This window comes from Canis lupus, chromosome 20, assembly GCF_048164855.1.
Source record: "Canis lupus baileyi chromosome 20, mCanLup2.hap1, whole genome shotgun sequence".
Lineage (NCBI taxonomy): Eukaryota > Metazoa > Chordata > Mammalia > Carnivora > Canidae > Canis > Canis lupus.
In genome coordinates this window covers 44,981,926-45,009,622 of record NC_132857.1, presented here as the reverse complement: position 1 = coordinate 45,009,622, position 27,697 = coordinate 44,981,926, and the positions used below count along the sequence as shown (strand labels likewise).

Genomic DNA, 27,697 nt, shown 5'->3' with positions numbered 1-27,697 from the left:
CAAGGAAACCACTGCTGAATGTCAATCCCATGTGGGAGCAAATAGCCACTCTGAACCCACTTTGTAATTTCCTTCTATATACTTCATAAGTCAAAACATTTCACTCCACACACCAAGAGCATTATAAATGGGATTAATAGACATAGTCAATATTCTTCCAAGAGATGGATTTTTTTTCTAAACTATGGGATAAGGTTTAAAAATGTCACTTTTTTCATTTCCATGTGACTTGCATATTTTCTAAATCACCTTTCATTTCAAACAACTATTGTACTAGAAGCTTGGCAATGAAGGAAAGATGCCACTGTTAATGGTTTTGTAAAGCTTGACAATTTATATTTTAAAAATGGTTCCTTGGAAATATCAGTATTATGTCTAGAACTGATTCTAGTTGAATGCTATATAAATGAAAATATTTAGTATTTTTTTTCCTTAGGAAAGAACTGCAGCCCTGAAATCTTTACAAACTATAGTATTTATTAATAATATATAAAAGCATGTTGCATATCGACCTCGAAAAAGGCAAATAAAACTTCTTTGGTATTGATAAGTTGAAGACTACCCAAAGGAATTCCGAATGCTCTATCTTGATAGATTGAAAATTGCAGAGAAATTTCTAGGTTCACTATATTGCATTTAGGCATAATCCTATAGTTTTCTTTTGCAGTATGTGGCCTCATATTAAGTTAAGGCAGCTTACTTTACAGCAGTGTGGCATCTGACTTAAACATAAATATTCAAAGATAGAAAAGTTGTGTTCTTCTTCCTTGGGAAATTGACCTGTTAGAGAGCAGTGACATGACATAGGGCAGATATCACTTAACAACACATGTTGCTTTGCCTCATACCTTGGTCATTCTGGCAGATGGCCTTCAGGACGCGATGCCCCAGGCCACATTTTCCATGATCAGGGATACAAATCCCTTCGGATACCAGCCATCGGTAACACATCGGATCCTCGCAAGGGATAGACTCCACCAAATGAGGGCAGTGGCCTGCAGACCCTGTGGATTCCATGAGGACATGACGCCGTCTCATTCTAAATCCTGAAAAGAAAAAAAACCAAAAATTTCACAGTATTCCATTTTTATCCAACAGGAAAAAAGCAGCAACAGCTAGAAGAGAGATGAAACTTTCATTTCATGCTCTATAGTTCTAAAAGGTGTATTATTTTAAGGCGTTCTCCTTTATAGGAAAAGGAAGGAATAGACGAAAAGAAAGGGAAAGAAAATGGACAAGAACTAGAGGAGGAAAGCTGTCCTTCAAGACTGAACAACCTTGGAGAGGCCACACATAATCAAACCAAGTAGTAAGTAGCATGTTGTCCAACAGAATCAATAAACCAGCAGAAATAAATGAAGACTCTCAGAAATAGCCAAAACACAGATAAATCCACTTTTTTTTTCTGTTGTTTTTCACATTCTGGTTACTCCACATTGAGTTGAAATGTGGAGTACAACTGTATTAGATGTACATGTGTACATCTGGCATACCCCTGGTAACTAAGAAATTTGTGCACTGAGGTTTCTAAGTCAGCCTGCCCTGTGAATATAGCACCTCTTTGGACCACATTCCCCACCTTGGCTTGACATGGGTCTCTAGACTGTTAATCAGTTTAAAAAATATATATTGTGGGACTAGGGCCAAACACCCCACTATAAAAAGGATATAAATGGGCCTTACACGCTATAAGCTTACAGGGTGACAAACTCAGGCTACAAGAGACAAGCAGCTACAAATTGAGGAAAATGATTCAACCATACAACTGTAGGGAGTGTGGAGGTGTGTGGTGAAGTGGAGAATATGTGCTCGCTCCAAAAGAGGTGGCGATTCTACAGCTTCCATGGACTATTGCCATGAGGGAATATGGACCCTCTGTTAACAAACCTCATTTTTGACTAAGAAGATAGAAATCCAAGTTACATTTTGTTTCTATATGAAATCTCTGCATGTTTAACTAATTTATCTTTTTAAAAAACAAAGTAGCCTAAAAGAAAAGAAAAGTGACTGAGAACTAGATACAACCATTTGGTTTATGAGTTTTCAACCTCTGGCCCTGATGACATATCATTTCTGAAGGCTATGCCTGCCTTCCATGAATCTCATATTTTACTTCCAGTCTCTATCACACCAAATTCTGTTTACCAGCTTAATTCCTTCAATTCCTTTTATTTTTTTTTTTTTGTTTAAAATTTTATTTATTTATTCATGAGATACACAGAGACATACACAGAGGGAGAAGCAGGCTCCCTGCAGGGAACCCAATGTGGGACTTGATCCCGGAATCCCAGGATCATGACCTGAGCCAAAGGTAAACACTCAACCACACAGCCACCCAAGAGTACCTAGTTCCTTTTATTTTGAATGAAACCAATCTTATTGGGTGATAACATTTTAAGGAATTATTCACTTTTTTCCTTTAAGTAAGTTAAAAGAGACAGACAGGGGATGCCTGGGTGGCTCAGTGGTTGAGCCTCTGCCTTTGGCTCAGATCGTGATCTTAGAGCGCCATGATTGAGTCCCACATTGGGCTTCCCTTGAGGAGCCTGCTTCTCTCTCTGCATATGTCTCTGCCTCTCTCGTGAACAAATAAATAAATAAAATCTTTTTTAAAAAAACGGACAGACGACTATGACAGGAAAAAAAGAGAGTATGAGAACACTGAAGTCCCACCATGAAAGTTAGATACCCCACTACCTTTCCCACAAGAGGTGGGAAGAAGGAGAAGTTAGGGAGCATGTGAAGTCACAAAGCCAGGTATATATATCTCTCCCAGATTTCCCAAAGCCATGCCTATTTTCCCATCAATAGTAATTGAAATGAAAAGTTTACAAAGCTCAAGGTATAGTTGGCAAAAGACTGGCTCCTATAAAATTACACAGCCAAGGAAGGAGTTTGGAACTAATGGACACATGGTTTTAGGCCACAAGAGGGAGCTGAGCTTCCTTAGAATATTACAGGGCTGGACAAGTATTTTAGATAAAAATACTCAAGCGCTTTATTTAGGTTTTCTTGCTCTAGGGCTCTAGGGTTAACCCATGAACTCCTTGTTTTTCCCTTTCTTCTTCTTCTTTTTTTTTTTTTAAGAAAAGGAAAGGGAAGGAGGAGAAAGGCAGGGGAGGAGGCAGAGGGAGAGGGAGAGAGAGAATCTTAAGGAGGCTCCACGCCCAGCACAGAGCCTGACATGGGGCTCCACCTCACAACCCTGAGATCATGACCTGAGCTGAAATACAGAGTTGGACACTTAACCGAATGAGCCACCCAGGCACCTCTGATCTCCTTTTAGAAGAGATTCTTCGATTTTTATACTGACAATCAGCCATGTAGGGGAAGGTACCATTCAGCCAATCAGAGACCACATTCATGATCATGGTATTGAAAATATTGAGGTCAGGGACAATTAAAATAATACATGGCTTCTGCCATACTTTATACCTACAAGTCTGTATCATTAATTAGTTAAAATCTGCAGAAAGGGGGACGCCTGGGTGGCTCAGCGGTTGAACGTCTGCCTTCGGTTCAGGATGTGATCCTGGAGTTCCAGGATTGAGTCCTACATGGGGGTCCCTGCATGGAGCTTGCTTCTCCTCCCTCTGCCTGTGTCTCTGACTCCCTCTGTGTCTCTGACTCCCTCTGTGTCTCTCATGAATAAATAAGTAAAATCTCTAAACAACAACAACAAAAAGCTGCAGAAGGGATCTACTGCCTTCCTGGGCCACCTTCAGAAAAGACACAGGAAACATACAAGGTTTCAACTGCACTTGATGGTCACCCAGCTACACTGAGCTCCAAGCTCTCATTGCCACACAGCTTGGGTCATGACCTCTATTCTTACGTGTCCATATGCTGCTTATTTACCATCTTATGTTTATGTTTGTTTAGTTTACACGTTTGAGCAGGACATAGCATGGGTCTCCATGATTTATAAGGTTTGACAACTAAGAAACTTAGTCCTCTTTACTGAGGATTCTAGGTGTACTAGTACCTAGAACTTAAGGCCATTGAGGGGTATGTGAAGTTTCCCTCCATAAATCAAATTGCATCCATCTCACAATAAATCTATAGATTACACCTCCTTAGTCAATAAATTTGTCCAGTCTTTCATCTATGCTGCCCTTGTCCTGACTGTAACTAGGATCAAATCACAGCACAAGCTCAGCATAAAACAAAAACCTTGGAGCCTCTTGTTAGTGCTTAACCTTTAATCACACATTCATGTTCATGCCTGCAATAGACATCAGGCTTCCCCTGGGTGCTTCTGTTCCGAAAGATACACAACTGCCAAGTCCACAGTGTCTGGGGCCAGCCAACCACTTACCTTCATTTACCAAATTCCATATTAATAAGATAGCGTCATTCAGTAAACATTAACTGCCATATGTAGATCACTGTAATGTACTGTGGGAAGCCAAAGGAGGAACAGAAAACATAAATCTATTCTTCATGGAGCATACAGTCCAACAAAGGGAAAAGGTACATGTATTAATTAAATATCTACCTATCCCAAGATGGTGCCAGCCATTTTACTTACATTACCCCAAAATAATAAATCTTCAAAACTATTTTGTAAGTTGCCATTCACGTTTTATGCATGTGGAAACTAAGATCAGACGAGACTATATTACTGCTCCAGAGGCACGTTATTGATTAACTAGATATGTATGAAATTCAATCGAGGACTTTTTGAGTCATCACCTCTTCATAAGAAATAATTCAAGTCAGCTCCTCTGTGTGATGTATTCTAGCCCCACTTCATACAGTGAATCTGCAGGAACTGTGGATCATTTCCTTAAAATGAAAGTGTGCAGGCTGGAGAGTGGGATTTTAGGCACGACGCAGCAAGAATGAGTTTTAACAATCACTTAATGACTACAGATTCAATCCACCTTTAATGAAACTGGTATTTGCAGGATTTTTTTTTTAATTTAATGAACCCAAAGTTTAGTGTATATTCTGCTGGCTTACTATATATTTTACTGAATTTTAGCAAAGAATGAATTGTGGATTGGGGAGAGAAAAGGGAAGAAGCACAAATGGCGGAAGATGGGCCAAAGTTTTTCAAATGAAATCATGGGAAAATTAAAGGAGACATAGGAGGTAAATGTAGGTTTGAGGCCATGTGCTTGTGGCCCCAAAGTGTCCATGTAAGCTTCTATGGAGCTATCCATGGGCAATACTGTGTCTCCACACTAATGCCACTTGAACAGGCCTGAAGCAGTAGCCAGCAGGTTGACCAAGGATGACAAAAGCTTATTCCATCTTAAGCATCTCATTGGTTCCTCATCTCTGGCAGCCCTAGAAATAGGGTAACAACTTTGTGCCACGAAACCTGAGCACATTGATTCCTGCAAGTCAACCACCATTCCTGCAAGAGTAGCACTTTACAGAATCATTATTAGTTTGCACCCCGCTGTGAATATAGAAAATAAGAAAAACTAATGTTAGGGCAATCTTGATCATGAGAACTCTCAACACTTAGAATGAGAAGTAGGCATGCAACCCCCCACATCCTAACACTACACAGACATAGAAAAATAGGGAAAAGAAAAAACTATCTCTTGGCATACACATTTTATATAACAAAGCAAAATTATTTTTATAGACTTCTCACTGAAAGTTGATCTATATAGCAGGCAAGAACAGAAAATGGAAATTTTCCCCCATTGTTGTTATATAAGATCTAAAATATACAGTATTGTCCTGCTTTGGTGTGTTATCTAAATTGATTTGTTTCAGAGCATAAAAGACTGTCTTTGTAAAGATATTCATGGCTTCCCAGTTTCAGGATGTCTTTTCTTTTCCTATGGGAATTTTTAGAACTTTAGATGTATGACTGGGGGTAAATACCTTACTGGGGGAATTAAGAAATCCCTGAAGTCCTACCACATAAGCAGTTACCTATTGTGACACTGTATTGAGAAGCCTCCATCAACTTGTTCTTTAAAACAACTTCTGTGGGCAAGGATGTCTTTCTGGAATATGTATGAAAAGGACAAGGATGTCATATAAATGAATGTCTCTGTATCAAAAAGAATTTTTAAAAATGTATTATATCTTTGTGTAGGGTTCACTCATCAGCAATTTTTTCAGGTTATTTCTCTTACATATATCTCTAATTATAACTCCCTAGGAGTGTATCAAAGATAAAGCAATGAATGATAAAACCTGATCCAATTTAAATTCTTCTGAAAGGCATCCTAGCTTCACTTGACAAGTACCAACCCGCTGAGTACTGTTCCCCTTGTCTGCCTATCAAAGACCTGGTGGAAAGTGTGAAGGCTGCGTACCACGGCTGATTTTCTAATGTACTCTGAATGGCTGACAGTCACAAACCTTACAGGATTTCTGATTGAAGGATGCCTGCCTTAGAATAACAGCCATATTATGATCATTTCTAGAGTAACTAATTTCTTCTGTTAGATGCACAAAATTAACTGCTTTCCCATCCTTTTCTTTTTTCTTTTTTTTTTTAATTTGAACAAAAGGAACATACCAAAGCAATAGCACAGTGACTGAGGAAAAGACTACTGAAGAGAAAAAAAGTAATTATCTCCAACTTTACACATTAATTTTCTTGCTGTTGTTTGCTGATATTTCCCTCAAATCCTCTATCTTCCAAATATATATATGAAATGCATATAGGAAGGTTCACTGCATTTCTTTAGGGTAGGGAATTCAAATGTGAAGCTTAACAGTTCAGTTTACATCCCAGAGTTTTGTGATGTTTAATGCATTAGCTCATGTATTGCAGCCTCTGTGGAATTCCAAATTGCATTTACGTTGTGCCAGTCAGCAGTGACTCTGGCGGCCCTCATGGTAGGACCATGGGACAGACAGATTGAAAAGATCCCAGACCTCAGGCTCACAAGTCAGTAGAAATAACAAGAAGATTACTTACCATCATCATAACATGCTTGGACTCCTTGTAGGCACAGAATCACTTCCCTAGAGGGAAAACTCTATTCTTTATTTTTCCCAAGAGGGATTAGAGGCAGGTGGTCCTGGCAGATTTTAGAAAGACCTTAAAAATCAAAATTGTCTCTGCTCTGGGGAAGCATTTATAAAATACCTAACTTCCAGACCTGAATAACAATCATTGCTGTATACATGCTCTTCTGTTTGTGATTACTTAGTGCCTAGGGCAGGTGATTCAGCCTAAGTATGGGCCCTATAGAACAGAGACTGGTTCTCATCAATCCCAACATGACCCTTCACTCTGCAAGTAGCTGGGTGACAGTACTACCTTCACTACCTTCAGGTGAGTTCTTTTTTTTTTTTTTTTAAATATTTTATTTATTTATGACAGATACAGAGAGAGAGAGAGGCAGAGACACAGGCAGAGGGAGAAGCAGGCTCCATGCACCGGGAGCCCGATGTGGGATTCGATCCCGGGTCTCCAGGATCACGCCCTGGGGCAAAGGCAGGCACCAAACCGCTGAGCCACCCAGGGATCCCCCTTCAGGTGAGTTCTATCGTCTCCACCCTTTTCCTTCAGCTCCATAGGCTGTGCCTCTCTTGGAAAAATTTATTGTTTGAGGCAAAAAAACATTCCAGTTACCTGCTTCTCTCAAGCTATTCTTGGAACACCCTTCCTTTCTCACTCAACTGCAGTCCAAAGGTAGCACACTGGAGCTAAAACAAATACCATGTCCCATGCCTTATCCTACATTGGTTCAATTATTGGCTCCCAAGACTAATGGGTTCCACTGGCCAATACGGTGCATGTGGGCAGAGGCCTTCTTTGCGAAGCTTGGCATTGGATTTGTGCCTTTATCCAAACTTCCTTAGGCTATGGAGGGAATCACTAAGGAAGCCCAGTATTTGAAGGAACACTGGACTAGGGAGATAGGAAGCCAGGTTCTTAGTGCTGGCTGGGCCACTATTAAATCCCTGTGGGATTTAAGACAAATTGGTTCACTTCTCCACACTTTAGTTTTGAAATATTATGAAGTGTCATACCTTGCTGAGCCTAAATGCTGATGCAAAGTTGGTATTAGTATACTTAGGGCTGCCAAAAGAGAAGACCACAGTGGGTGATGTAAGATAACAGAATTTTTTTTGGTCTCACAGTTCTGGAGAAATCAAAGGGTCTGTAGAGCCATGTTTCCTCTGAATGTGCTGGGGAAAGACTGCCCCCATCCTTTCCCTAGCTTCTGGTGGTTATTGGCAATCCTTCGCACTCCTTGGCTTATACACGTATCACTCTAATGTCTGCCTTTGCATAGCATTCTCCTCTGTGTATCTCTGTGTCCAAATCTCAGTCTTTGTGTAAGAACATCTGTCGTTAAAATAGGGCCTATCCTAATCCAATATGACCTCATCTTAACTTGAGTCCATCTGCAATAACCCTATTTCCCTATAAGGTCATATTCACATATACTAGGTGTTAGGAATGAAGATTTTTTTTTTTTTGAAGGATATAATTCAACTCACAACAGGTGACATCTAATGAATGATGGACCAGGGTGCATTTGCAAGAGTTGACTCATACAATACAGGAATAGGGGCTAATGAAGAAAAGGTTTGGCATTAAAGCATCTTGGGCCAAGGGGGCAAACAGAGGGGTCTGAAGGTTGTGAGACTCCCAGCTGAGTTCCACAGACCAGTTCAGAATTATGTGGAAAAGGAAGATTGAAAAGAAAAAAAAAAGTTGAAAGAGCACTTTTAACAAAGGGTTTTGTGGAAATTTGCTCAAGTGACAAAAATTACAACATAGAATGAAGAAGAAAGAATTCTCTGAATTACTGTAGAAATTCTGGCCCAGAACAAAGGGGATAAGCAATTAATAACCATCTATTAAGATTAACCTCAGCATTGCTTTTACTTCCCATAGTATCAGCACCTCATATTTCCCTGAGGAAGCCACCCGTCCCTGACTCTCAGTGGTGAGGCTTGCCTAGCCTTGTCCCTGCAGGGGTGGTCTCATGTAGGACTTGGCCAGAGTGGCTGGGTCAGGGTAGCACATGGTTAGCCAATCAGATTCAGTTCCAGGATTCTTCCTGGAAGTATTAAGAAAGACATTTCTTTCTACTTTATCTACATTCTAAAATCATAATTCTTTTTTCTTTTCGTAGTGAGAATCTTAAAGATTTAATCTCTTAGCAACTTTCAAGTATATAATACAGTATTGTTGATATCATGCTGCACATTGGATCCTCAAACTTACTTTATAACTGGAAGTTTGTAAACTTTGATCAATATCTCCCCATTTTTTCCCCACCATCCAGCCTCTGGCAACCAGTATTCTACTCTTTGTTACTATAATTCCAGGTTTTTTAGAATCTACATATAAGTGAGAACATACAATGTTTGTCTTTCTCTGTCTGACTTATTTTACTTTGTATAATATCCTCAAGTTTCATCCATGTTGTCACAATGGTAGCACTTCCTTTTTTTTATGGCTAAATAATATCCCTATAAATATATATGAGTGAGTGTATATATGTGTGTGTGTATATATCACATTTCCTTTATATATTTATGCATCAATAGTCACTTAGGTTGTTTCCACACCTTTACTATTGTGTGCTGCACTAGTACTATTTAACACTGCAAGGAACATGGGGATACAAACAATACATCTTAAAAATTCTTACCACAGGAAAAAGGTAACTATGTGAGGATGGATAGATGTGTAAACTAACCTTATTGTGGCAATTGTTTTGCTATATATATTTATATCAAATTAGTATGTCATATCCTTAAAATTACCTAATACCATATGTCAATTATATCTCAATAAAGCTAGACAAAATTAATTGACCATAAAAATAAGAGAGCTCCTTTATAACATACTATGTTGCTTTTATTACAATGTTTTGGAGAAAAAAAATTCCTCTACACAAAATGTACGTATCAATTTTGTGACATATTAATTCTAGAAAGCTAAAGTATAAAAAGAATGTATCTAAGGATCAAGGAAACAAAAATTTTTTTAGCTTCATTCTCCAATTTCCAATTTGCAAACCATGCTGAAAGTTTAGATGAAATCGAAAGACTCTTCACAATCTGCCTTACTGAAATCCCAAATGGAATTTTATATACTTGAGTTGGGATTATTAGGATGAGATGGGGTGCCTTTTTTTTTTTTGCTCTATTTTAAATCAAAAGCCAATTGGATAAAATACTGTTAAATATTATACTGCCTCCAAAGAAACAAAAAAAAAATAATTATTTTACTGAAGCGATTTAGAGCATCTGGTACTGGACTTTTTGTTAACAAACTTTAAAAAATAGATATTTCAGATCAGAGTGCTTCTAAGAGTTACAGAAATTTTTGTTATCTATCAGTCAGGGGCATGAATAATCACTAAAAGACATTTGCTAACTAAACCTAAATCTACTAATGAGAAGTATACACAATAAAAGTTCAACAAAGAAAGGCAGACAGAGAAAGAGAAAGAGAGAGAACTTAGGAAGGAAAGAAGGAAGGAAGGAAGGAAGGAAGGAAGGAAGGAAGGAAGGAAGGAAGGAAGGAAGGAAGGAAGGAAGGAAGGAAGGAAGGAAGGAAGGAAGAAAAATTAAAAAAAATCAATAAATCAATGCTGAGCTCTTCTCCATGGAGAGGGCCTGCCTTAAACTAAACTGAATACAGAGAAAAGCAGAACTAAGAGATGGAGAAATACAAGACTGTAAATGGAAAGAGAAGAACAGAAGACTGTAGAAATAGAAGTCTGTAAAGAGAAAGAATGAGAGTGAGACTGCTGGCCTCTTGATATTTTTGGCTGCAGCCCTATCTTCCCTTCTATTTTTAGCCACATAAGCTACTAAATTTCCTTCTTTTGGCTTAATCCAGTTTGAATTGGGTTTCTGTTACTTATAACAAAAAGCTATCAAATAATATGAGGCCCCCTTGGCCTGGTTGGGTTCTACAACTTCAAAAGCAAAGGAAGGCAGCACTCAGAATAGCCAATGTACATGAGTATCCAGACCCACAGCCACAGTGGCTGCGGAAGCCAGAGTCCAATCTTCAGGGATTTTTTTAGACAACAATCTTAAATGGATTGGCTCAAACATAAGAAGGCTGGTTCTGATAACATGTAAGTCATCCTGGGGAGTCTCATATGCAACTACAGGAGACCTACAAGGTCCAATAATACATACGTAAACCACAAGACAACAACTTGTGGGTGTTAGCATTAATGGGAAATTATTTTTATTCATAAACTGAAGAGGCTTGAAGATATTCTGGATATAAGTCTAATAAAAAAGTAGCATGGGCGTCTCCACTGCACCCCTCCAGGTTCCAGAGATACAGATTTCTATTATTTGATAAAAGAGTTAAAATTAGCTTCTTCCTCCTCAATCTAGACTCAACACACATTCTCTTCTTCTGTCTTAGGACAAAGAGTCAGAGTAAAGAGAAAAGTCCAGGGCATGGGTGTGTGAACTTGGACATGCACATGTGTGCATGTGAGCAATCCAGGAATCACTGAAATGTGGATTTTCAAATGGACACAGAATTAAGCTGAGAGCATCAGCTTTGTAGCACAAAGCACTTGGCCACGTATTCTCTTTGGGTTAGGGCTTAGCAAACACAACCTAATTTCCAGAATGTTCTTGGAGCTCATTTCTCCTAGAAAAAGGAATACTTCTTTTCAGCATTTCTGTTGAAGGGAATATAGTATCAATACAAATTGAAAGGCCAATGAAAAAAAAAAGCCAAGGTGTCACCAAAAATGAACTTCTGAAGATGAAGATGTGTAAATAACAGCAAACTAATGGAAACAAGACTATAGAGGCCTACAGAATTAAACAAGCATATCAAATCTGAAGACCTCACTCTAAGCCCAAGGATATCAAAAAGTAAACAACACGCATAAATGCCCTTTGTGAAAAATCTGAAATAGAACATCAAGTTCGGCATGTGGAAATCTGAAAATAAATAGATGTGCAAAACAGTTGTTTCCTGATGTGATTACAGAAATCATGTCTCATTTCCTCAGAATAAGCATTATACATTTAAAACATGGCTATACCATATTGAGTAATAGTCACTTCACCAGCTATGAGCCTAACTTGAAGGTCAATCAAGGTCAGATTCTTGTTCCATGGAAATGTCCTCCACAGCCTCCCTAATAACTAAATGCTGTCAGGCTTGAGCTGGTTATCTACATTTTACAAACAAATATTGTCTTAAGCAGGCTTAATTGGCTACTTAGCTACCAGAATAATTGTGTGTACACTGGAAGTAAATGAAGCAGGCACAAACAAGACACTCACCTTTTCTCCCCTGAGGATCACGGCAGTTTTCATGGATGCACAGGCCCCAGTCTGACCAGGAAGATACGATACAGTCTGTAGAGCAAGGGATATTGCAGAGCTGAGAGGCTGAAGGGGCAGGTCCCAAACATAATGTCTTTTTCACAGGTCTAGAGACTAAAGGATAGGGAAAAAAAAAAAAAAAGGTCTATGTCACATTCTCTGGATACCCCTCGAATTATTGTCTATATTTGTATGCCTACCTTGCCCACAGTCAGCTTTCTGGTTAAAGGGTATAGACAAACAAAACATAAACACTCTCTAATACCTGTTGCTTAGCTCTACACTATTAGCATTTGGGGTGAGAAAAGGTTAGGGAAAAAAAAAAAGACAGCAACAAAGGGCATGCACCTGAGTTTCCTGTTTCACAGAGTATTCCCTGGGAATTCAAGAGAGGACTGGAAATACAGATACAAATTATCTAGAGTTATGATTCAAAAAAAATAAATGGCTTTGTAAAGTTTCAAGATGAGTCTATCTCAACTATATAAATGACTAGGTTGCTGCGAAAAAATCAAAATCGAAACCCTGAGGTGGGGTGTTTAGCATAACCAATCTACTGCTGCTACTCCCCTGAGGTGTGGAGCTCTCAAAGACACAGAAGAAAAATGGTTTTTAGAAAAGAAGAAAAATTTGGATCTGTGACTGCAGAATTAGCCCCTCAAAGTCAGTTTCATTAGTGAGGCTATCCAGAAGCACAAGGAATATCTGAGAAGCCATGGGGAGATGCCAAAGAGGGAGCTTTCCCACCCTTCCTGGTGCACCTGCACTCAGGGTACGCCCAGAACTGGGTCCCTTCAGGATACAGGGACCACCTGGCCATGAGTGGCACTCACCAAGTGCCTTCTCCATGCAGATTCACTCTGGGCACCATGAAAATACACAGATGAAGGAGAAGATGAGATTCTGACTCTTATGGAGATTATAACAGGATAGGAGTTAAGATAGAAATGACACAATAAAAGAAGAGCCAGATGCATAACTATGTTTGCACTGAGTGATCCTACACAAAAGTGGTTTGGGAGCAGTTCAGAGCTTGTGAGCAAACGGTTTAAGTTCAGACAGTCTTATCTTATGAACCGGCTTATACTCTTGTCTAAATATTTCCCATGTGTCATGTCTACCTTGTTAAGCAGATTAGAAGTGCTTCAAAGACAAAGATGGGTGTGACAGGATTGGGTGGTAAATCATACCATCTACTTTGTTTCTTTACTCTTTACATGGATGTCAGTTGTATCTGGCAAAGACGGCAATAAATCGCAGCTCTGACCAGCAGAACTTTGTACATAAATTTTTAAAAAGCAAAAACCACTGTGTTTTTTTTTTTTTTGAAAGATTGTATTTATTTATTTCACAGAGAGAGAGAGAAAGAGAGAGAGCAAGCACAAGCAGGGGGAGTAGAAGAGGGAGAGGGGGAAGTAGACTCCCTGCTGAGCAGGGAGCCTGATGCAAGGCTCAATCCTAAGATCCCAGGATCATGGCCTGAGCTGAAGGCAGACATTTATTTAACTGACTGAGCCATGCAGGCGCCCCCGAACTACTGTTTTCAAGAAGTTGTAAATCATGGCAGAAGTGTTTCTAATGGGGATCCCTGGGTGGCACAGCGGTTTAGCGCCTATCTTTGGCCCAGGGCGTTATCCTGGAGACCCGGGATCGAATCCCACATCGGGCTCCCGGTGCATGCAGCCTGCTTCTCCCTCTGCCTGTGTCTCTGCCTCTCTTTCTCTCTCTCTCTCTCTCTCTCTCTCTGTGTGTGTGACTATCATAAATAAATAAAAATTTAAAAAAAAAGAAGTGTTTCTAATGAATAGTGAGGCAGCTTGAGGTGCTTGTGACAGTCAATGGGAAAAGCAAAGGTCACAAAAAAATGTAAGAAATTGTTTGGTTTTCAACTAATTCTTATATATTTTACCAAAAGGATTTGACTTGACTTAAAATAAAAGACGGGAGCAAAGCAAGATGGTCAATGTAAATGTCAAAGATCACAAGCCATGTGGAGGAGGAAGAGATAGAAAGAGAGCATAGATATTGGTGGCAATTGGCAGGTTACCTGGCAGGCTCAGGAGTGGCAGTGATCAGAGATTGTGTTGGCCAGAATGGTGAGATGGGGTGTTGGAGTGACCTGGACTGGGATGTACATATGACACTGGTGGATTGTGGATAAAGAACAACCTGTGATATACTTGAGTAAGATGAAAATAAAGAGAGAACGTGGCCAGCAACCACCACCCCATCACCACCACCTGTGAGTTTGGGGGAGGGGGCCTGTGATTCCTTACCCAAGAGTGAGCAAAAGAAAACACATAAGACTGCCCTTCACTGAATACATTATGCATTCATTCCAAAACCATTAGTACCCACTTTAAATCAGACTTTCTTGGATGGTGTCTGCTTTCAAGGAGCTCTCAATCAAGAAGGGCAAGTCAAGTAGCATATTAATAAAATTGATGGAAAGTGATGCTTCAAAGCATCACAGGAATTGAAAGCTGTATAGTCAGAGGTCTTAAGACAGAAAGGCCTTTGGGTCTGGGCCCAGGCTTATGAGCATGTGTTCTCACAAACTCTAAAGTTCGGTTCTCCCCAAAAAACTAAGTAGTGATGGAAAAGGAAGTAGGGCATGTAAACTAATTAATCTACTTAAACATATTTAGTGAATCCCAAGCACTGGTTATAAATTAGTTCACTTAACCTGCATAACTTAGAGATATATGTTATCACCATCTCAAGTTAAAAATGGGGATTTTGCAACAGAGAAATGCTTATTCACTTGCTCACATTCTTAATTAGTTAGGAGCCGAGCTGAGATTGTGATCCAGGCAGCCTGGCTCCAGGGTCTGTGCTCTTAACCACTGTATTATGTAGTCTTATTTCAGGCCATTCAACCTACACTGATAAGTAAGTACCTACTGAGTATCAACCCTGTGCTAGGAGCTGAAGTCAGAGTAGTGAGTAAAAGAGATAAGGTCCTTGTCCCCATGGAACTCATATTTTTGTGAGTTGATACTAGTCATACACAAATTCGTGAGCCCCAACAACAAGACTAGAAGGCTGTTAGTACTGCTTCTCTTTCCTTTGTCATGGCTGTCTTACTGCAACACCAGACAGATGTTAGGTGTCTGATGGTCAATGCTGAGAAGATATCCCAACTCTTTCAGCTCCAAGATCCAGTAGATACTTGCTGCTACAACCTTTGTACTTGAGGTTGAGGCCAGCCATTGAAACTAGTCAATCTGCAAGTGTAGCACCTAGACCCACAGTAGGCCTTCACTAATCTGATTAGAAGCTCCTGAATGTCTTCAGATTGGCAGTGCAGTTGGAAAGAGACTGGGATCCTGTTCTATGTCAAGGACAATGTTTTTACAGATCATTATGTTTACCTAGCTTATTTTTGGAGAGCTATTAAGGATGTTTGGGAGGTAGGCAGTTAAGTCTCCCAAAGTCCCCTTTGATAAATACTTAACTGTCAATCAGTTGACTGCTGGATATTATGGATAATGGTATTCCTAAGATTTGGAAGTTAGGAGAGACATGGTGTGCTAGAGAGGAGCTAGGGGTAGTGGGGTTCCCTGGAGACTATTAAGTGACATAATTAGGAGACCCAGGAGTGAGAGTGAGGCTATTTGTCAGAGCAATCATGCCTCTTTAGCACCTACTGCTTTGACAGACAGTAGATCTTAATCCATATAGATAAATTTTTCTAGTCCCAGGTGACATGTCTAAGATGCTTCATTTAGCATTGAATCAATGTACTTGGGCCAACCTATCTCTATCTCAGGCACTCTGGGCTACATTTTCTCTAGAAATAAATCATAAGTAAGTCACAAAGCACTTACCAGCTTCAGACCACTTAGGCAGTTTTCTCCCCAAGAACAGCAAACACAGAATATCTCTAAGACTATTAACTATTAAGAGCTAGAAGGGAGCTAATTTAGTTTAATTAATCAATTTTACTGAAAAACTGAGCTCCAAAGGCATTAGACAGTTTCTATAGATTTACTCAGCAAGTCCAGGGCAGAGCAAGACCTGAGCTTTGTCCCAGGTGGTTGACTCATCTCTACTTGTCCCTGTTGATTTTCCTTCCATGGAATGAAGCCATCAGATAGGACTCATGAGTTTGTTTGTACCAAGGATATTCTGTTGATGAATCATAGTGACTACAATGGAGGTAATCAGTGACACAACAGATCCAAAACGTCCATGAAGGCTACAGGCTCACTATAACCTTTTAAATAAAATCCAAATCTGTCCCCTACTTTATCGCTACCTTTTTTTAAAAATTTTTATGTATTTACTCATGAGAGACAAAGAGAAAGAGTCAGAGACATACACAGTAAGAGAAACAGGCTCCTCACAGGGAGCCCGATGCGAGACTCTATCCCATGATCCCAGGATCATGCCCTGAGCCAAAGGCAGACACTCAACAGCTGAGCCATCCAGGCGTCCCTTTGTTGCTATGTTTAAACACCTTCAAATCTTGTCCAGATCTCCCCCACCAAGCAGGAGGCAGTGAGACCAAACTTTGCTCCACTTCAAATGTGACTATTTACTTCTTTAATTTGCAGCAATTCACATTGTAATATAATTAAGGGATGGGTAGGATGTGGGGATGACAAGGACCACATGAATTCAGATGGTTTGTGAAGTTTACCTGCCCAAACTGCAGCTATGATATTTGTAGAAAGAACTGTTGTTTTTCTACTCATCTGAAAATCTTTTTCTGGATATACTGACTGAAACAACTTTATTTCTATTTACCAACTCTGTTATCTCTGATGCAATCAATCCCTGCTTTAATCAGTGCAGGTCTATGCTTGTATCTCTTGTGTCTCTTATACCAGATATTTGGTTTTTTTTTTTTTTTAAGATTTATTTATTTATTTGAGAGAGAGAAAGAGAAAGAGAAGAGGGAGAAAGAGAAAGAGAGCAGAGGGAGGGGGAGTGGGAGAGAAGCAGACTCCCTGCAGAGCACGGAGCCCCATATGGGGTTCAACCTCACAACCCCAAGATCATGACCTAAGCCAAAACCAAGAGTCAGATGCCTAGCCCACAGAGCCACCCAGGTGCCCCTCAGATACTATTTAGGTTATGTCACCTTGACACCTTCTGCCATTCCTGTGCTGACCAACTGTCTGACTAGATAAGCAACTACCCAAGGCCTTAAAGTCTATTTAGGTTTTTCAGGCAGCATAGTCAGTCCCTATAGAGACCTTTCATGGTCACAAAGTGTTAAAGAGCCAAAATAACTTTCAACTCAGAAATTGAGATTGCTACATAGTGGTAGCTTTCCAAATGCTAGAAAATATATTACAGTATTATAAGTGATTATACCTATGCAATAGTCATTAATACTTGGGATATTTTGGTGCCTATCCTGGCATTTTTCATTTGCAATAAGAAATTATTACATTGACCTGCCTTACAAGAAATGTGAAAGCCTGCTACTAAAGATTGCAAAGTTGTCTTAAATAATGAATTGCTCCATGAACAGAATGCTAATTAACAAAAGGGAAAATATATTGGTTAAGTGATATGTTTAATGTTAAAAAATAAACACACACAAAACTGTTAATTCTAGAAATTTACAATTTTTCATGATTTTCCTTAACGACAAAGTGATTTCAGATGAGCATACAAATTCAATCAAAATGATTTATAATTAAGAAGAAAAATGCCTGTTGTGACATTAGCATGTGACTGCCATTGTAAAGAAAAATGAGTACCTTCATATTTTATTTTTGAGACTAAATCAAGCTCTAATCCGAACTAATTTGAATTAACACAGAAATAAGTTGGCAGATTCAATAAAAGTATATCATCCCACACCCTACTGATGACTATTTTGTAAGATCTAAATTTCAATGCCTCTTAATGCCTCAAGATGATATTAAACCGAAATAGCATAATAATAATATTTAATTAGTTATAATTAATAACCTGGTACTCTTCCTGTAATTAAAAAAATGAGTTATATTTGCTTAAATTAGAAAGAGCTATTGTAGGAGCCAATGACATTTTCTTTTCTTTTAATATATCTATTACTGGGTGAAAAATCAAGTCAGGCTTTGAAAATTCAGGAAGTGAGATAATTGTCATGGCACAATGGAGCTCACCATTCCCTCTGTACAGAAGGAAGTGTCTTGAAGATGGTCAAGGAATTAGTTACAACATATTGATTTTTTTCCCTACTGTTTTCAAGAAAGTGGAGATTAAAAAAAAAAAAAAAAAAAAAGAAGAAGAAGAAGTAAAGCTGATGCTACTTCCTGGGGACTCTTAAAACCTGGACAATTTTGCTGCTTTTTATCTTAGTGATACCAAGGTCCTCCTGCAAACAATACATTCCATCTTCAGTTGATTTTACATTATTTGATTTCTAGAATGACATCAACCTTCACAAAGAAGCTAGGCCAAAAAAGCTATATTCATTTCAACTTTCCAAATCAAATGCAGGCACTGTAAACTCCACAGGGTATTTTCACTCAAAGCTTAGAACCCCCTCATTCCATGGACTCTCCAAGAACAATCATAATAGAAACAGTAATTGCTAAGATTTAATTCAAAACTAATGAAAGAGCCTACTTATGTAAAAATGCTGCTTTCTAAATGATTTTTGAGAAACAATATTGCCTCTGACATATCCATTTAGGGAGTATACTGACTTGGCAGAAATTCAATCCACCTTACTGCTAAAATAAATAGGCCTCTTCTACAGACTGAAGGAGTCAAATGGTTGAAGGGGAAAGATAAATAATATTACAATTTTAACCAGAAAGCTATTTTCCTTCAAGAAGCTTCATGTATTATTTCAATTGCCTTTTGCCACTGGGATTTGCAAAATAATGGATCATTCTTTTAACTTAGTGGATAGAATAAAAGCAATCTGTCTTCTAGCACTTATAGGCAGCTTAAAGAATTAAATCACATCTCATCCTATTATACCTAATAAAGCTTAATTTTAGCCATATTGTGACTCTCTTGGCCAAGTTCTGTGCAATACAACTTGGCAGGAAGATGCATGTGTATGTACTGCGAATTTAATACCTAAAAATAATTCCTGCAATTAGAAATAATTATGGGAAATGTGACCACGTATCAAAGAGTTTTCCAAATTTCATTCATTTCATAAAGCCAATCAGAAAATGCCTAGTGATTCTTAATGCTACAGAGTAACAATACTCTAGGTAAAGATGGAAAACAATATTCAGAATACAAATTAAAGCAAAATAAATGAGATATCTGTACAATTCTAGAAAGAAATCAGAATCAATATCCAACAATTACATAACACAGCAGCCTTTGGGCCGATATTCATATATTTCTATTATCATATAGTCTCACCTCCGTTCCTCTTTTGAGAATTTCTTTCTGATTGTTTCACAGCCTTTTAGCTTGGCGGAGCTAAAAGTAGGGGACAGAGGGTATGGAAGGAACAAAAGTTGACCTAAATGGCATCTTTCACTGTCTACAGAGTTAAAAATACCATTATTGATGAGAAAGAATAGAAAAGAGATCAATGAGAGATGGGGAAGTGGTCAGGCAAGGAGAAAAAGTGAAAAAGCAGAGAGTCAGGTAAGAGGAAGAGTTACCTCCCAAGACGTCAACAGCATAACTACTCCATATCGGGCAAATACAGTTGTTTTTTTTTTTCCCCCCAAACACACCTTTTGTAAGGGTTTTAGCACAGGAGTCCTTTTCCTACCCATGGTATTTTGCAACCTACAGTTCCATTCCCCGTAGGAAAAATGACAAAAGCTGAATGAAAGCAAGTCTTCCAGGAATGACCACAAATGCCTCTTCTACTGGTTAATATTAGTAATAATAGCTAATACACACTAGCAACCCACTCGGTTCTAGGCACCATGCTAAGGACTTACATGCAATTTCTCATTCATCATGATCACTCAGAAGGAAGTATCGTTATCACATCCACTCTGAAGATGAAATAACTAAGGGTAAATTATTTATCCAAAATGACAAAGCTAATATGTGACAAACACAGGTTCAGGGTTCCTCAAAGCCCCGAATCTTTAATATCAGACTCTACTATGATTTTGTATTTACAGTAAAAAGTATGATAGAAAAAAACCCTTCTGAATGGCTCTGTCCATTAAGCATCTGTTTTCAGCTTAGGTCATGATCTCTGGGTCTTGGGATCAAGTCAGAATTGGGCTCCCTACTCTTTGGGGGGGGGGTCTGTTTCTCCTTCTCCCTCTGCCTCTCCCCACAGCTTGTGCACACGCGCTCGCTCGCTCTCTCTCTAATAAAAAAAAAAATTTTAAAAAGAAAGAAAAGGGAGTGGATGAAATTAGATTATGTTGACTATTTTCATGTTAAAATTTAGGTTTAGGGTCATTTAGGTTTAAGGAATTACAGCGAGTTCTCAATCAGCAAACCTCACCCCCTTAAGATTTCTTAAAGAGCAAAAGATGACCAAAGAAACCAGGGAAGGGTGACAAGTGCAAGTGCGTGCCCAGCTCCCCTTCCTCTGAATGCCCCTACTATTCCTAGCACAATTCTCTCTCTTATCAGCCATATCTAACCCAGCAACTGAGAAAGGGCAGAGGTGACAGTAAGACATCCCTAAGTCCCATGGGCAAAAAGTAAAAGGAAGAGGATGTTTAAAAAAATAGAAGAAAACAGGGCAGCCCGAGTGGCTCAGTGGTTTAGCGATACCTTCAGCCCAGGGCCTGATCCTGGAGTCCCGGGATCAAGTCCCACATCAGGTTCCCTGCATGGAGCCTGCTTGTGTCTCTGCCTCTCTCTCTCTCTCTCCCTGTGTTTCTCATGAATAAATAAATAAAATCTTAAAAAAAAATAGAACAACAACAACAAAAAGACATGGTTGAGACAAGGATGTCTCAGAGGAGGAGGAAAAGCAGCAGGAAGATCTGGTAAGAAGTGTAAGAGGGAGAAAACAGAAAGCAGAGCTGGGTCGCCCAGACTTCGGTTCTGGTCACAGATACCCTATTATTCCACCATCAAGGCTGACCTTCACCTGTGTTGATTTAAAGGTGGCATTTTAACCTGGGAATAGCTAAGTGGAAACTTTTAATTTTGGTAACAAGAAGGAGAAGTACAATATTCCCTAAGGCAACACAAATCTCTAAAAACAGCATCACAACTCCAAAATTTAAAGCTCTAAGAGTCAAACCCTCAGAAAAAATAAATAAATAAATAAATAAAATAACAAAGAAAAAAGCAGGTGCGGGGGGATATGTGTCACTTATTTTAGAGAGCCAGGAAAGAATTATTTGTCTCTAAAATAAATAGGCACAGCATCCTGTTTTTAATGGAAGGGATATTGAAGGCCTCACTGTACCTGATATCCTTGTTAGCATATGCTACTTTAAATTTGCAAATCATTTTAGACTGAACAAGTTAATTCAGCTTCAAAGGAAGGCTCATGGGATTCACCGGGTCCCTAAGTAGTGGTAGGAACGAGACACCGCATAATAATTTTTAAAATGCAGAATAGCTCATTCTTTTGTATGAGGAACTGCTTTATACATTTTTGAAGTAAAACAAAAATTACAAACCAAAACCTCTGCACTGCAAAGCTGGATAAAAGCTCCTTCCTCCCAGGCCTATTCAGACATTGCCAAGTCCTACATTGCATAGCTACCTCTCACTATGTCAAGGCCAATATTAAAAATGAGTAGCTTTCAGCCCTTCTAAACCAACCGGGTTTAACATGGTCCCAACTCAGAAGCACTGAGTCAGAACTGGGAAGAGGTTAGGTAGCAGAGAGTACAGTGAAGATTTACATCTTTATTTATTTATTTATTTATTTTATTTTTTTTAGATTTACATCTTTAAAAAACCTTTATAATTAGCAGGTTGGGGAGTCCGTGCTCTCAGTAATTAATGAAGTATCATTTTCAAAAACCAACTGACAAAATACCATTATTTTAACAAACATTAAGCTGATAATCTACTCATGTGAATTGAGTAAATTTGTTGTATCATTTTGAAAAACCAACTGACAAAATACTATTATTTTAACAACATTAAGCTGATAATCTACTCATGTGAATTGAGTGAATTTGTTGGTGATTGAGCTTCTATAAAATAAAAGGACTATCCAATATTTCTCACCTTTGTTACATTCTATCCTCCCTAAGGGGGTTTTGTAAAATATTTTTTTCCTAATGGTCCCTCCCTTCCCCATGGTATTTTCACACCACAACTGTACTGTGTATACGTATATGCTTTATATACAAAAAAAGTGTAAGTTTTACAAAAATTGGTTCATGGGATTTTTTTTAATCCTGTGAATCAAATTTTGTCCCCTTGGAGGCAAGATCATCCTCCACTGGGATGAATTGCGGAGAACACATACTCAACTTAAATTGTGTGCTAAGAAATGTATAAGTATGTTCTGAGTTAATTAGTAAAAGGTTCTATGAAGTACTACTAATATCTGCAGTTACCAGTGAGACAAGTGAAGTTTTAAAACTTTAAAGCCCAAGTTTCAGTAATTAGTAAATGCAGAGGCAGGACTTGAACCTAGCCAGTGTGATTTTGGTTTACCCTCTTCATCACCACATTAGACTCTTGCAGCTCAGGGCTCTAAAATTATTGAATTCATCACACATTTCCATGGCTCCTGGCTAGAATCTATCTTTTTAATTTGACTACAGTGCTTCTAAATACTTGCGTTTTTCCTGAAGTTGAAATCTATAAGCTGATATTTTCATTGCAATAGCAAGAGACAATTCCATTAACCAAAATGATAAGCTATTTTCTGATGCATTCGCAGGATATAGATAATTTAAAACAGTGGATACGCTGTATAATTTTATGCATTTTTGCTTAAATACTAATCATATTAAAAATCTGTCTTAAGAGGTTGCATACTGTATTTTTTTACATTTATATACATCACCAGAGCAAAATAGGCTATAAGATCAAAAGGACAGTGATTTATATTTTAAGGCATTATAATTGTTTTCTATGAAGTCTTAATTTGGGAGAGCATTGAAAAATAATGAGAATAATTTTTTAATTTAAAAATGCAGTTAGTTGATACTACCTTAAAAGCAGCATGCATGTATTATAGGCTACTAAATGCAAATAACTCTGAAAGTGTTATTACTGATTTTGTGAATCTGAAAGTGTTATTATCTATTTTTAAAAAGATGGGTGAGTTGAATTTTTCAAAATAAAATATATTTTTATAACATGAAAGAGATATAGTTGCATGGAACAATCATTTAATTTTTTTTGAACATTTGCATTTTCTTAATTCAAGTACTCTAACAAATCCTGTTTAGTTCAACCCAATGAGGCTCAAAGGTAAGACACGCTTATTGCGACTGTTCCTTTGGAGGCGGGGAACCCTGAAAGAATAGTAATGGTTCAGAAAAATTCTCAGACCTTTGGTGCTGTTTTGAACTCAGCACAAAAGTTAGGGAGCTTCAGGGGCTCTCTATAGGAGATTACACAGAATCATGAAGCACCAGATTTGAGGACCAGTACTACTTCCCCAGAACCATTTTGCTTCCAATTTGACTCAACAGAATCCACACAGATACAGGCTCCTAACATCACTATTTCTGCTCTCTGACATTTTACCTGCCCTGAGAACAAAGACAAAGCTGCATCTTGTAGGGCACCAGCAAACCCATTTTTTTTTTTTCTCTCTACTTAACTTGTAGGCCACCAGCAATATCCAATTTTGTTCTCTCTACTTAGATTGCCAACTAATTATATAAGAGGTTTCATCCAGAGTTATTTTCTTCTTTTATATTTGTAATGATTACAAACATATACAAATTGCTACCTCTCATTTTTCTTCCTGAATTGATAGTCATGGTCTGAGGAAGTTTTATGTTAAAGAGTAACCAGCCAAATCCTAAAGAAAATGGTAGCCTACTTAGAACATCCCCTCCTGGGCAGCCCGGGTGGCTCAGCGGTTTAGCGCCACCTTCAGCCCAGGATGTGATCCTGGAGTCTCAGGATCAAGTCCCACGTCCGGCTCCCTGCAGGGAGCCTGCTTCTCCCTCTGCCTGTGTCTCTGCCTCTCTCTCTCTCTCTCTCTTTCTCTTTGTGTTTCTCATAAATAAATAAAATCTTAAAAAAAAAGAATATCCCCTCCTTTCAGAGATATGCTCCCTCATAGAATCTTGGAATGGAAGAGATTCTTAACAATATCTTATACAATATCCTTTTAGACAAATGAGAAAATCAAGGCCTAAAGGATACATGACTTGTCCAAGACCAACAGGAAGTGTAAATATCAACCTAGAATCCCCTATCCTGATATTTATTGACTCATTTATGCTACCTATAGTTAAAAAAATTAAAAATCCTTGATTAACCTTACCATATCCCATTCATATCCACAGTTTACATTCATTTAAGGCATATTTTATTCTGCACATGACATTCTTCTGTATGAAATGGGTTTTTCTTCTCCTTCTCAAATTGCAAAAACCCAGTTATTAGAGCTGAATCACTAACTTGTACCTAGAGTCATTATTAGCTGCAAAGGGTGAGTAGGGGCTGAAATCCAGCACATGATCCTGTTGTAAATTATACCCCCCAGTTTATGCCCAGAAGGATGCCTTTTTCTAATATTTGTACCCATAGGGGGAGATGTTTTCTAATTCACACAACAGTGCAGTTTACACTGCCTACAATTCATACAAACTTTTTTTTTCTTTTTTTCCCCAAGAGAGAAACAGGTGGCGGAAGGAGCTGAGGGAGAAGGAGAGAGAGAATCCTAAGCCCAGAGATGAATTTTTTTTTTTAAAGCCTAAGTCATACATATTTTAAAAAGAAAAAAAAATTCAGGTGGCTGATCAAGAAATGCCCCATGGGCAGCCCGGGTGGCTCAGTGGTTTAGCGCCGCCTTCGGCCCAGGGCCTGATCCTGGAGACCTGGGATCGAGTCCCACATCGGGCTCCCTGCATGGAGCCTGCTTCCCTCTGCCTGTGTCTCTGCCTCTCTCTCTCTCTCTCTCTCTCTCTCTCTCTGTGTCTCTCATGAATAAATAATAATAAAATCTTAAAAAAAAAAAAAAGAAATGCCCCACATCAATGAAAACTCAGTAGATGGAAGAACTAATCAGTAATAGATTCTTAGGGTCTGTCATTTACTAGAAACAAGATGCTAAGACATAGAGTGAAAAGTCTCCAGGGGAGCTCAGAGTGAGGTTAATGGAGGTATGCATTAAAGGTCAGAATGTTAAATTTATTTGTTAATGATTCCAAAGTCCAAAAATTTAAATAGAAGCAGTGTGAAAGTGTCCACATTAGACCACTTCCTTTCCATAACCTCTTAGCAATATGAAGTGTAATTTTAAAAGGAAAGACTATATTCTTCACAAAAGGAAATATTCTGAAAGCAGAAAGGACCTACTTAACACAAATCACTGTCAAATAAGACATACCAACTGAGCTGAAATTGCAATAAAGTGGTGAACTTGTAAATCCCCCTTCCTACCCCACTGCCTGTTTCTTCAAGGCAAAGCAGCTATTACTAACACCCAATCTTTTTTTCTAAGCACTGCTACAAAGCCCCAGAGAAAAAAGCATAATCCTGTATCTTGATGAGTTTACCATTTCATCAGCTGACATAGATTTACACTAATGAAAACCAGGGATTATTATCAAATAGGTATGAATGAGACATCCATGTGCCTAGAGTCAATTGTACGTGACACAGGTATTCCCAGAAGAAAACAGATCAGAAGGGGGAGAAATTCTGAAACAGCATGGGATAACCTGAACGTAATCATAAAGTTGTCCTGTAGGAACTTGTCCTTTTCTTTTTTTTTCCTGTTTTTTTCTTTTTTTTCCTTCTTTCCTTCCTTCCTTCCTTCCTTCCTTCCTTCCTTCCTTCCTTCCTTCCTTCCTTCCTTCCTTCCTTCCTTCCTTCTTTCCTCCCTCCCTCCCTCCCTCCCTTCCTTCCTTCCTTCCTTCCCTTCTTTGTGTAGAGTTGACAATGTTATATTAGTTTTAGGCATACAACATAGTGATTCAACAATTCTGTATGCTACGTTCACAAGTGTATCTATGATCTTGTTGGCATCTCATTTAATATCCCAGGTACACAGCACCCTCTTGCTGCTTTTTGTACAATATATACACACCAGAGGGGACACAAGCCTGGGTATCTCAACACTCTTACTATTCTTTCTACTCCATATTAAATTTCCATTCTTACCATGTAACTGATCCCATTTTGTATTTTATAACCCGACATTCGAGGACATCAGAGGGAAAAAAAATATTTATTGAATGAAATTGCATCAATATATTGTACACTTGAAACTAATATAACACTGTATGTTAACTGAAATTAAAATGAAACTTAAAAAAATGAAATTGCTCTTTTAAATAAATAAGCAAAAATCCAAATGATAATCATTCAATAAAATTCCTTCTTGTAGTATATCCATGGAACCACAAATTTAATCTAGCAGGACATTAAAAGAATGAAAAAAATGTAAAAATTAAAAGAGCAAGATTTTTTCCTTCCCTAAAAATGCAGGGTTGGCTCAATATCAGGGTATTTGTTAATGTAATTTAATGCATGGACAGACTGAAAAAAGAAACACAAAAGCTGATCTCAGGGTTGCCTGTGTGGCTCAATTGGTTGAGCACCTGACTCTTGGTTTCAGCTCAGGTGGTGATCTCATGGATTGTGGGATCAAGTCCTGAGCTGGGCTTCCAAGAGCTCAGCAAGAAGTCTGCCTAGAGATTCTCTCCCTCTGTCCTACCCTACCCCAATAAATAAATATTCAAAAAAAAAAAAAAAATGCTCATCTCAGTGTGTGTGTGTGTGTGTGTGTGTGGTATAATAAGGTGTAACATGTCATATATATATATATATATATATATTATCTGTTTATATGTAAATTCCACAACCACTAATAACCAAATACTCAAATCCTTAAAACAAACTCTCTTATTTAATAAGTGCCATCTAACATAAATCACAATGAGATCACATTTAGAAGTGAAAAACTACATATTTAAGTGATTAACAAGACAGAGATATCAGCTAACATTTTATCACCTACTATCATTTTTTAAATTTTATTTAAATTCAATTTGCCAGCATATATTATGACACCCAGTGCTTATCTCATCCTGTGCCCTCCTTAGAGCCCATCACCCAGTTACCCTATACCCCCACTTCTGACCTACTATCGTCTTACATTTCCTAGCCAGTGCAAAACAATTTTAAAAGATAAATGTCATAACTCTTAAATGAGAAAAGATAAATTTTTCAAAAACGTTTTTGTTTAAACTAGGGGCAGGATGGCGGAGGAGCAGGGTCCTCAGCTCATGGGCCCCACAACTTACCTGGAAAACTTTCAAACCATCCTGAACACCTACAAACTCCACCTGAGATGTAAAGAGAGCACACCTGGAACGCTCCAGAGAAGGGTTTGCGCTTCTAACAAGGTAAGAAGGTGGAGAAAAAATAA

The 27,697-nt window shown here is 38.4% G+C and overlaps 1 protein-coding gene across 1 annotated transcript in view; it reads right to left on the bottom strand.

The window, feature by feature from the left end:
- The window catches only part of THSD7B (thrombospondin type 1 domain containing 7B), a 725,689-nt gene that overhangs the window by 466,681 nt on the left and 231,311 nt on the right, over positions 1 to 27,697 (bottom strand). The window contains exons 5-6 of the mRNA XM_072789046.1: positions 12,223 to 12,378; positions 849 to 1,046 (exon numbers count right to left, since the gene is read on the bottom strand). Coding sequence (XP_072645147.1) covers positions 849 to 1,046; positions 12,223 to 12,378 — 354 coding nt within the window. The remainder of the gene's footprint in view (positions 1 to 848; positions 1,047 to 12,222; positions 12,379 to 27,697) is intronic.